We start from the raw sequence: 11,393 nt of genomic DNA, 5'->3' as shown, positions 1-11,393 counted from the left end.
ATTTAAGTTTTTTCTAATAAATAATTATCGTTAATAGTAAAATTTAGTGTAATATAAATACATTTTTAGTAGCTATTATATATTAGCCATTAAAATTTTTATATATAGCGACAATTAAATTATTGTCATTAAATAATTTTCTTTAATAACAAATTTTGTTATAGTGCTTACACCATTAGTGCATATATAATTTATTTTCTCTTAATACATAAAATAGGCTTTTATTTTGTTAGTGAAAATAATAAAATAGATAATGATACACACAATATTTTTTTACAACATATTTATAATTTATTTTACCTTTTTTGCCACTCATTTTATGCGACAGATCTCTCTTTTATCTTTCTCTTAAATCCTAAACTTTTTAATTACAAATTTAGATATAAATATTCTAATTAAATACCTAAGTAAATAAAGTTTTCACTTCGAATCTCATTGATGAAAAATAAACGTAATTAAAAAGAAAAGAAAAACTCTACCAAAAATATAATCAGCTTACAAAATTAGTAAATACTTCCTATAATAACATTATTTAAAAGAAATCTTTCTTCAAATAACTAAGAACACGTTAGGAGTGGACGAATTGAATGGTCCAAGAATATTTTGAAGACTTTATGAAGGGATCCATTTTTTGGACCCGGGGTAACCGAAATACACCCAAAACCAATCAAGAAACAAAATCCATTACACTACCTTGCATGCATTTTGCAAGAGAGCATGAAATGTACAATGAATGTAACAACAACATTGGTTTATTATTTCTCAGACTTTTCAGACGCTGAAAGATTCCTTGGAATCCAAGGCATCAGGGTCATGGGAACGGATCTCACCACCTTCTCTGACATCACCACCACCATAACCAGAGTCACTCACATTTCCAAAAAGCAGAACCACAATCCCAACAAGTGCACTGCAAAACGCAGCACCAAAGGAGGTCCTCACGCGCCCTGGCACCACTGCACCTACTGTGAACCCCCCACAAAGGCCAACACTTCTCACCCAACTATACCAAACAGAAAACCCACTTTCTTCACCGCATGGAGCACTCTCCATTGTCTCCAACACCAAAACCCTTCCAAAAGTGTACAACAACCCACTCGCTGTGCCTTGAATGGCCCCAAACACCATCAAGTGCGGCCACTTCCAGTGCCTGTTGGAGAAGTAGAACCCAAACCCTGAACTCAGAAGTGACAATAGCAACCCCATTATCTTCATTTTCACAGCACTGGTTTTGATCAGGTGCTGCAGTGGGTGGAGCAGTGGCAGGGAAAGCATAGGGAAGAGAAAATAGGTTAACCAGAAATAAAGCAAGTGCACTGGCTTAATGCAGAGTTGGCCCACTATGTAAAGAACCCCACCAGTGAAAATGCTCATCGTGGCGAATTGCGAGAGGAGAACAGCAACCAACGCTCCAATCGCATGTGGGTATTTGAAAATGGAGAAAAGTTGGAACCTTGATGAGAGAGGAATAATAGGGTTAGAACTGTTTCGGTTTTCAGCTGTGAATGCATGCAACACCCCCACTAGCCAAACCAAGCCACAGAAGATGGACACAATCCAGAGGCTGATATACTCGCGTTCATTGGGCTCTCTAAGCATGTGGTAAGTGAAAGATAAGACAATGGCTGCACCCAAAGAGCCAGCAACAGTGGCATAAAGAGAGAACCTATGACTAGAAACGCCTTGTGTGGTGGAGAATTTCTTTAGGGCACGGACCATGAGGGCTAAGTGGTGGGTGTGGGAAGCAGTAGTGACGGTGGCGGCGACGACGATGGCGGCGATGTAGGGAATGAAGATCTTGGAGGTTTTGAAGAGGCCTGATGGGAGGCAGAAGAAGACTCCAAGACCTGTGGCTGCTGCTGTGATGAGGTTTTGGAAGTTGGTGTTGAAGTGGAAGGAAATGTAGGCAAGAATTGGAGCGGCTAGGGCTAGACCTCCACCCCATGCAATTGAGGTCCACTCCAATGAGGAGAAGCTTGAACCACTGATTGATATGGTGTGCTGTGTGAGGGTGCTGTACCTGTTATTGATCCATCCATTTGCACATGCATGTTAACATTGTTACACTTTTAATGGAAGAAGAAAAACTTCATGCAATTCTTTGTGTCTTTTGTATCATTGTTAATTAAAATTAGGGTTTCACTTCTATAATAGTAAAAAAAATATTTATGTTTTAAATATGGTATTATATGTTAAAATGTTGTATACACTTAAGATTTATTTCATAAAAAAAAAATACAATATAGTTGTATTGATAAAATTAATTTTTACAAAAACATTGGCTTAAATTGTCATTTTAGTAAAATTTAACTGTTAATATCGTTTGGTATAATGTATACCCACCCATGCACACAGATGCATGTGATGAAATGCAATATATATCAAATTGTCAATTAAAGACTACCATATGTAATTTATCAATAAACCAAACAGAGTTCATGGGCAATTAAAAGACGAGGGCTTCATATATGTTTGCAAATATTCAATGCATTTAAAGTGATTTATTTAGATTTTATGTTAAGAACATATAATCAATAAGATTATTTTAGAAAATTGACTATTTTTTTTTCAAGTGGATATTATATATTTTAGAAATTAAAAGAGAAAACTAACTTTGGGTCGAGACTCCAGACAAAATTCTTACACTATAAAAGAAGATACCATAGTTATTTTTTTTTCTTTTGGCCAAGCATATGTAACAGATAATTTACACATTTTTTTCTTATGTCAGTAAAATACCTTGTTTTAAATATTAACAAGTGTTTTTAAGTACACTGTTGACTAAGAAAATAAAAGTAATTTATGACCATTAATTATTATGTCAAACAATACACAGTTTATTTGATGTTTATGTTTATAATGATTAAAACTAGTTTATAAAATATATTTAGTACTCCTTACTCATAGCATTTGTCCTGGGTAACAGTCCTTCTTTCTTGCTCTCCGAATGATTAATACCCAAAATACAGTTGATATGAAGTGTGTGACCTAAGCAAAGTGGAATCCTAACTGTTGTTGAGTAGAAGAAACAATGAAGTGTAGAAGCAGACAGCATCCACCACAACCAACAAACAGTTTTACATGATTATACTGTTGACTATGATGAAAGTCCGTGCTTTGTGTTTATCACACGCTGTCCATTTTTAAAGAAACAAAATCCTTTTCTACCAACTTTTAAATTCATGGTATTCCATCCATTTTCAAAAAATTTGAAAAACTGGTAAAAAAAAAAAAGAAAAAGTAAATAAAGAGATAATTTTAAGGACAAAATTGTTAATGTGCACACCAAATGTAAACATAGATATATGAATAACATAGACTAGACAAAGGAAGAAGTGACTAGACATATGAATAAACTTATCACATATGACATCATGACTAGACAACGTACCTGATTATGTGTCAAACTAAAAATTTGAAAATACATTTAAATTAAAATTTTGTTTAATTAAAAAAAAGTTGTAAAAATTTAAAGCATGTGTGTACTTACAAGTTAATTTGCTTTTGTGCACAGGTTATGCCTGAATGGTTCAAGAACCAGCTGTCATAAACAGGGTCCATTGGGAGGTGCTGTAACTGACTAATCATGAGAGGAAAAACCACAGGAATGAGAACAGTTTGAACAAAGTAAGAGCAAAACTCATACAGATACCACCCCCAAACCTCAAAACTAGATGGCTTATCTCCTATGTCTTCATGCTCATAGCTATAAGTCTCTTCACCTTTGGATTTTGTCATGGACCTGGTTAACACAATGCTGTTTCCATTTTGGGGTGCAGGAACCGATGCTGCTCCTTGGTCACCTCCACCTTCAGCACTCACTTCCTTCATTGTTGACACAAACGCGGTTTGAGGAAAGAATAACAAAGGGGCGTGGAGAAGAGGGAAATGGAGGAGGGTGTTTTAAGAATGGTCACATAGGAATTGTTGGCTGAACACAGCTGGTTAACGAAACTTTCGAGGGTGCAGAAAGCAAATAGTTATCGAGGCTTTCGAGGGTGGAAACACAGCTTGTTGTTAAGAGATGGTAATATATACTGGAATATTCTTCTGACTTTTGTTTTTTTCTTGGTTATGGATTTATACAAAGAAGTTCTACTGTTGAGCCAGAAGGCGATGGCCGACTCTTGATGCTCTCAATCGAGTTGGAAGCTTAGTTGCGTGGAATTTTCGTCACATCACAGTTTAAACAATTAGTTACATACTGAAATTTTCTTGTATCTCACATACAACCGACAATTAGTTTAGGCGGAAGGATCTTTTCTCACTTTGATCTTATCTTAATAAAAAAAATAATTATATAAATATTTTACCCACATAAAATAAAGATGAAAATAGACAAGTTTTAACTAAGTTTATGATTTGACATCTTTAAATTTTGATTTGATTTAACATATTTAATAAAAAGATTAAATTTAAATTTTTAAAAAAATTTATTCATTTAAAAGACTAGACTTATAATTATAAAAAAAAAGTATATTAGGTCCAATAAGTTAGTCTAGTTATTTGTATAATATAATATAAAAAAATTAATATATATATATATATTATTAACGATATAAATAGATAAATAAATTTATAAAATAAAAAAATTATCAATATTTTTTATCATTTCACTTAAATATTTTACGTACCTTATTCATACAAAATCAAGAAATCACAATTAAAAACTCTAGCAATTGCATCTATTGTACATTATTATACATAAACTTACGTCATGTACTTTTGAGATCACCTTATGTACAATGGATATATTTTTAGTTTGTTACCATAACTATTTTAATTTGTTAAAATAAGAGTAAATTATGTAGAATATATCAAATGTGATATGGGAAATATTTTAAAAATTTTTCTTTTTGGATAAGAATAAAATTACCCTTATTCATTACATACTTACAATACGTGAGTGGGTGTGCACGTATTGTCCTCTAACAAAAAATGATTTATTTATTTTCTCTCTTTGTCGCATATATATATATATATATATATATATATTAAAAACTAAATTTTGATAATATTGAGTAAATTATTTTTTATCATACAAGCTAAAAAAAAAGAACTCATAACAATATATTTAAAAATAGATTTGTTGATTTTTTTTAAAAAAAAATATTTATTGACCTAATTAACGTCATTGATATAAAATAGGCTTTTAAATAATGTTCAGGATAATGCACTCACATCCGAAAGGATAAAAGCGGCCTAAAAGTGGAAATAACCTTTTTAAATTTGAAAGAAGATTTAATGTTTCCCTTTCTAACACACGTCACAAAGAGTATGAGTTTTTCAAGAGATCATGAGCAATCCACTTACTAAACATTTTTTTGCGATTTTTTGAAATATGTTTCATATGAACATGCCAAAGTTTTTTATGATAAATAAAAACTAAATTAGATAAAAAGTTAAAAAAATATATAAAATTCTTCTAGTTATAGAAAAGTCTTTAAAAAATGTTATGGTATAAGAAAGACATTTGTGTTTTATATATATATAGAAGTTAATTATTCTTTGATTAGTTACTAATTTTAATTTAATATATATTTATACAAATTTTGAATATGATTTATTGATTTAAATATAATATTTATTTATATATAAGTTATTATAAATTGTAATTATATATAATAAAAATGTAACTTGTGAAATACATAGACTAAAATACTAGTATTTATTAATTTTACATAAAAAATATAGTATAATATTATATTGTAACTTGTGAAATACACTAGAATGAGAAAGATCTAGAGATTGTATAAGTATGAGATTGTATAGTCCAAGATGACTTAAAGGAATTCATTTGTATTACCTATACCAATAAGATGTATCTATTTTTTGCTAGTTTATTCCATAAGAACTTCACAGTTAAGCGTGCTTGATCTAAAGTAATTTTAAGATGGGTGACCTTCTAGAAAGTTTTCTAGAAAATGTGCAAGTAAAAACAAAGCACGTTGAAAAGTCTTCTGTTGAAGACAGGGTGTTGCACTAAACAAGGGTATTATTTAATACAATTTCAAAATGATTTTTTAAAAATTTTATAAACAATACCCACAAATGTATTCGTGAGTAATTACCCATGGATGTATCTGTGGGTAATTACCGACAGATGTATCTATGGGTAATTATCCGCAAGTAACTACCCACAGATATATCCATTTGTAATTACCCACGGATGTATCCGTTAGTAAAGTCATCGAAAAGTTACCCACGACTGAAAATTTGTCGGTAAATGTTTCATACGAGAAATTTATTGACGAATTATTGCCTGTGTGTAATTTGTCGGAAACAAAGTGTTTCCCACGGATTTTTTGGGTTATTATCTACAGATTTTGGTCGTCTATAATTCTAAAATTTCTTGTAGTGTCATCTTTTGTAGACACTAAACAGGTTACATGTTGTTTGCTCAAATTAGTCAAATCAATCTCATAAAGATTATTTTTTCTTTGAGATACAAAAAGCACAGACCCATCGTCTTACTTGACTATGCATGCATCTTTATCGAAGATCACAGTATAACCACTATCACAAAATTGACTTATGCTAAGTAGGTTATACTTTGAGCCTTCAATGTATAAAACATTATGAATAGTGGGTACAGATGCATTACCTATCTTACCTATATCTTTTATTTTTCCTTAGCTGCTTCCAAAAGATATAGATCCTTCATGGGGTTGGAGGTCTAGGAACATAGACCTTTCTCCCGTCATGTGTCGTGAGCAACCACTGTCCAAGTACCAGCTTAAATCCTTTCTTCTTCTCACCAAGGATATCTGCAATAGAAATGATTTATGACTTTGGTACCCATATTTTCTTGGGTCATTTCTTGTTAGTCCCAATAACCCTTGTCTGTCCCTTTCGTCTATTTGGAGGTTTTACTCATGTTCCATTAACATGAAAGGTGGACTTAATCTTGGTCTAAGATGTCTTAGGACCAAGATCAAAGCTAAGACCACTCTTGTCTAATGGAAGTCTTCAATGCCTTAACAACATATTCATCTTAGAAGAACCTTCCACAAACTTAGTTAAGTCCTTCCTGATGAATTGAATATTTTCAGCTTCCAATGTTGAGATTTTAAGAGGAATCAAACTAGAGATCTTGTCTTTTAGACTTTGGAGTTTTACTTTAGACTCGAACATATTTTTCTTAAGCTCGAGATTTTTTTTCAATGAAGTTTAGTTTTTCTTTAAGCTTCTTATACTCAAGAGAAATCATGTGGAAGTTGACAAGTAGAGCCTCATAAGACATCTTTTCCTCATCGGAGTCAGAAGAACCAGAGTTAGGTTCAAAATTTACCTCTTCATTTGTCTCAACGTCTACCATCAGATAGATGTTTGCATTCTCGTCGTCTGAGTTATTATTACTACTACTATCTAGATCCTCCCAGGTGGCCATTAGGCTCTTCTTAGCCTTCTTTTTAGAAGACCACTTCCTCCTTTGTGAAGGGCAATCAACCTTCATTTGACCAAGCTTCTTACACTCATAACAAACAATTTCTTTGTTGTTAGTTTGACTGGGCTTTTTGAACCTTTCCTTTTTTCTATGGGAGTTTCTCAATCTTTATTTCTTCTTCTGCATATCCTTGAAATTTTTAGACATGAGAGAAATCTCATTGTTTGTAGATTTCTCGAAACTTTTGCTTAAGTTTTCAAGTTCAAACTCTTTTTTCTTGTTGGGCTTACCACCTTTCAAAGCAATTATTTTGTTTGCTTTGTTGTAGTCCTTATTGTTGAGGTGAACTTCATGAACTCACAGGGCTCCAAGAAGTTCATCTAAGGTGTAAGCCTTCAAGTCACAAGCTTCAAAGATAGTTGTGGCTTTGGGCTCCCAGATCTTGGGTAGGCTGTCCAAGATCTTCAGATTATTTTGATCTTTTGAAAACTTAGTTCCTAGGGATTTTAAACCATTGAGAATTGTTTAGAAGCATCCAAACATTTCATCAATGGTCTTGTTCTCCTTCATGGAGAACAACTCATAGTGATGGAGGAGGTCCATGGGCTAAGGGCCCAACTACTAGGGCTATGGCCAAGAAGATTCAAGAAGAGTGGGCCCATGCTCAACAAAAGCCCATCATACTTTTCAGTTGAGCTTTGACTCAAGCCCAAGTAGAATAGGAGTAGTATAGGTTTTGGCCTTTGGGCTTGTATTGCATTTTAGGCCTTGTATTTTGGCCAATTAGACTAGGATTTTCATTTCATGGTCATGTGAATTTAGGGTTAATTTAGGTTTACATGTGCATATTCATTTGCATGTAATTAGTATGGCATTTGGTATGCATTTTGGCCATGTGCACACATGTACATGGTGTGACCGAAATGCAACTCAAATGGATACCAAATTACATCCAAATGAGTGCACATGGGGGAGGTGACCGGTTGGCACCAAAATTTGAATATTTGAATTCAAATTTTGGCGCCTAAGGTTAAGTAAACCATACCATGGTTTCACTTAACCTTAGGTTAACCCAACGTGCACCCTTAACCTAATTTTGCCTATAAATTCCTTCTTGGCCGAGAATTGTACTACTTTTGGAATTATTGAATGAGAAATTACTCTTTGAATTTCTTCCAATCCTTGAGGTTTTCTTCAAGAAGAACCTCATCACATAGTGTATCTGAAGAGTAATTTCTCTCTTAAATCTCACATCTTTAGTGTCTTCATGAGTTACCTTGATAGCATCCCACATTTCCTTAGCGATGGAGTAACTACAAAACTTATTGTGCTTGGTTCGAGACAACGAGTATGCAATGAGGTAGCACACATTTGTGTTATTTTGTAGAATATTGTAGTCCGCTTGAGTGTATTGTATCTCAGGCTTTGTAATAGCAACGTCACCTTGTGTTATTACCTTCCATAGGGGTACTAAGTGGACTATATAAACATTTCCATTCGGTCCTACCAGTATGGGTAGTCTTCTTAATTAAAGGTTAGAAGCCTTGTAAGAGAAGCTATTTCTGGTAGATATCGACCTTCACTACTTTCCATCTGGATCTTTTTCCTTTAGCATGGTTAGATGCTCAATCCTGTCAAAGGCTGAGCTTTGATACTAAACTATGGAGAAAATATAAACACTAGTAGGGGGTTGAATAGTGTATATAAAAAACTCACGTTTCACAAGAGAGTGAAGTAATATCTACAATAGATGAAGTGCCGAAAAAGTAATCAAAAGAATAGTGAAATATTATACTAGTTCATCTCAAACATAGAGACTGTGTCCAGCTCTCGATCCAACCAAATTGAGTTTCACAAACTTTCTCAAAGTTACAAGTATTCTTTCCCAAGCCATTTTTGGCTCTACAACAAGTGTTCTTTGATTGGCCTCTTCAAGTCACATCCTAAGTATTCTTTTATGATCAAGCCTCTCCAGGCTCTACCCAAGAAATTGTTCAACCTAATCTAGACATGTTTGCATGGTCAACTATTGTCATGCTTGAGATAGACCCTCACTTCCACTATCATCACCTTTTTATTTGTCGAGAGGTAAAGCCAATAACACAGAAGTTAAGGAAAATGGAAGGGTGATGGAAACCTTAGGAGAGACAAGATTAGTGTAGCTTCTACTTAAAGCTTCTTGGAAGGATCTTTCACTTCTTAGACTCCTTCGTACTTCTTCAATGGCTTCTATTAATGTTATAATAGACAAGAGAAGGTAAAAGCTCTCTTAGGTGATGCCACACTCTTGAAGAGTTTAGGGTTTAGAAAGGATAAAAGAAAAGGAAGAATTTCAAAGAGAGAAACAAGTTTTGAGATAGAGAATTGAAGAAAAATTCCAGCCAAATCTCAATAAAATTCTCAAAGTTATGTATAGATGGTTCCAAGCACCTACATATAGAATTAGGTAGCTTGGAGAAGAAGTTGGGGTCTTAGGTAGCTTAGAAAGGAAGCTATACATCTTAGAGACAAGGAGACACTTAGATCTAGTTCCACCAATCACAAACTAGCTTTAGGATATATGTTTGAGACATTAGGAGACAACTAGATCTAGTAGACCCAATGATGGAAACTTACTTTGGAACTGGATTGATGTTGATTCCTTTTCAAGTTTCTCACTAGACCTTTGACTCCTTGATTCTTCTCAAGCTTTTCCAAAACCTCCAATGGTGGATAGCTTCGGAAATTCACCAAGGTTTGGTGAAGAACACTTTTCAAGAGGCACCACTCCTTGGAAGAGATAAGCCACTTCAATCCTCACCACACTCTTAATTGAAGAGGATAAGAGAATTAGATGAATATCAAAGAGGTTAGAGACTTTTAGAAGAGAGATTTTCTGAACAATTTTGGAATTCACTCAATATATCATCAAAAAGTGTTTACAAAGTAAAGGAAAAGACTTATATAGTAAGGGAGAAGCTTGTGGTGCAAGCTAGACTAACTAGGGTTCAAGGAGAACTATGTTTAGCCTTCTTACACCCAAGCTAACCAGTCTAGTAACTTGGAAGCTTGTGGAACAAGCTAAGCTTCAAAGCTTATGGAGCAAGCCAAGCTAGAAGCTTGTAGCACAAGCTAACCAAGTGTGTGGGAGAAGCTAGAAGAGCTAGGCGGCCCATCTTGTTTTCCTTACAATCCAAAAATATTAGAATTGGTTTAGTTAGGTTCACCTAATGAGGGTGAGACCTAGCTAAATCAATTCCTTGGATTAAATGGAGCAAAACAATCCTAATATGTAAAAATTAGCATAGGCCCATTATAGGCCCAATTGGTAGCTTCACCTACACACTTTACTATTTGTCACCCCACTTCTACTACTAAAAATATGAAAATCAATGACCCTTAATACAAGGGCAAATAGAGCAAAAGTATCCAAACAACATACTCTAAAATCATAAAGGGATGACTTATAAGAAGAGAAAGAAAGTGCTTCACAAATACAAAGGCAAAATACACCTATACAAGTCACTACTATGTACAAGTATCATACAGTGTATATACAATGGAGACTAAGGGACTAAAAAGAGGAATCATACTCAATGCTCATGAAGAGCATAGGTCTAATAAGCACATCCTCTGTAGAAGTTTCCTCTAGCCTCCTAACTATGGACCTAGTTAAAGGCCCAATGGTCTTCAAGTGTGAGCCTCCTTGGATCAACCTTCACCGTTCTTGGTTTTACCTCTTTCAAAGGGATCCTTGGGGATTAGATTCTCATCACCCAATGATCAAGTGCCAAGTGTCTTCTTGTTTCTAGGTAGTTGGAGAAGTAGTTCCAAGAGTGGAAACTAACCAAGGTGGGCGACCATGGTCTCCTAGGCTAGTCTTGGTCGAACCATAAACCAAGGAGTTGGTTTGCTTTGGTTAACCAAATGAAGGTTAAACTAAGCCAAATAAATTCCTTAGGCCAAAAGAAGAAAAACAAGTCCAATATCATTTTTGGCTATTTCCACACTTTTACTACTTCCACAC

The 11,393-nt window shown here is 34.0% G+C and overlaps 1 protein-coding gene across 1 annotated transcript; it reads right to left on the bottom strand.

The window, feature by feature from the left end:
• Nucleotides 1-496: 496 nt before the first annotated feature.
• On the bottom strand, nucleotides 497-4,388 carry LOC114916544 (uncharacterized). Its single transcript, XM_029273608.2, has 2 exons — nucleotides 3,491-4,388; nucleotides 497-2,020 (listed from the first exon to the last, which is right to left on the bottom strand). Exons 1-2 carry the CDS (start codon nucleotides 3,829-3,831, stop codon nucleotides 772-774), a joined length of 1,590 nt encoding a protein of 529 aa, XP_029129441.1. The 5' UTR covers nucleotides 3,832-4,388; the 3' UTR covers nucleotides 497-771.
• Nucleotides 4,389-11,393: the final 7,005 nt, after the last annotated feature.

The sequence above is a fragment of the Cajanus cajan genome, chromosome 5 (assembly GCF_000230855.2).
Source record: "Cajanus cajan strain Asha chromosome 5, NIPB_CcT2T_4, whole genome shotgun sequence".
Classification (NCBI taxonomy): Eukaryota; Viridiplantae; Streptophyta; class Magnoliopsida; order Fabales; family Fabaceae; genus Cajanus; species Cajanus cajan.
The sequence above is the reverse complement of the archived record's forward strand: the minus strand, read 5'-3'. Positions and strand labels throughout refer to the sequence as shown.

Coding starts and splice junctions, on each gene's coding strand:
- LOC114916544 (XM_029273608.2), bottom strand. CDS start 3,831: ATGAAGGAAGTGAGTGCTGAAGGTGGAGGTGACCAAGGAGCAGCATCG. Junction 2,021..3,490: donor GCACAAAAGCAAATTAACTT/GTAAGTACACAC, acceptor GATCAATAACAG/GTACAGCACCCTCACACAGC.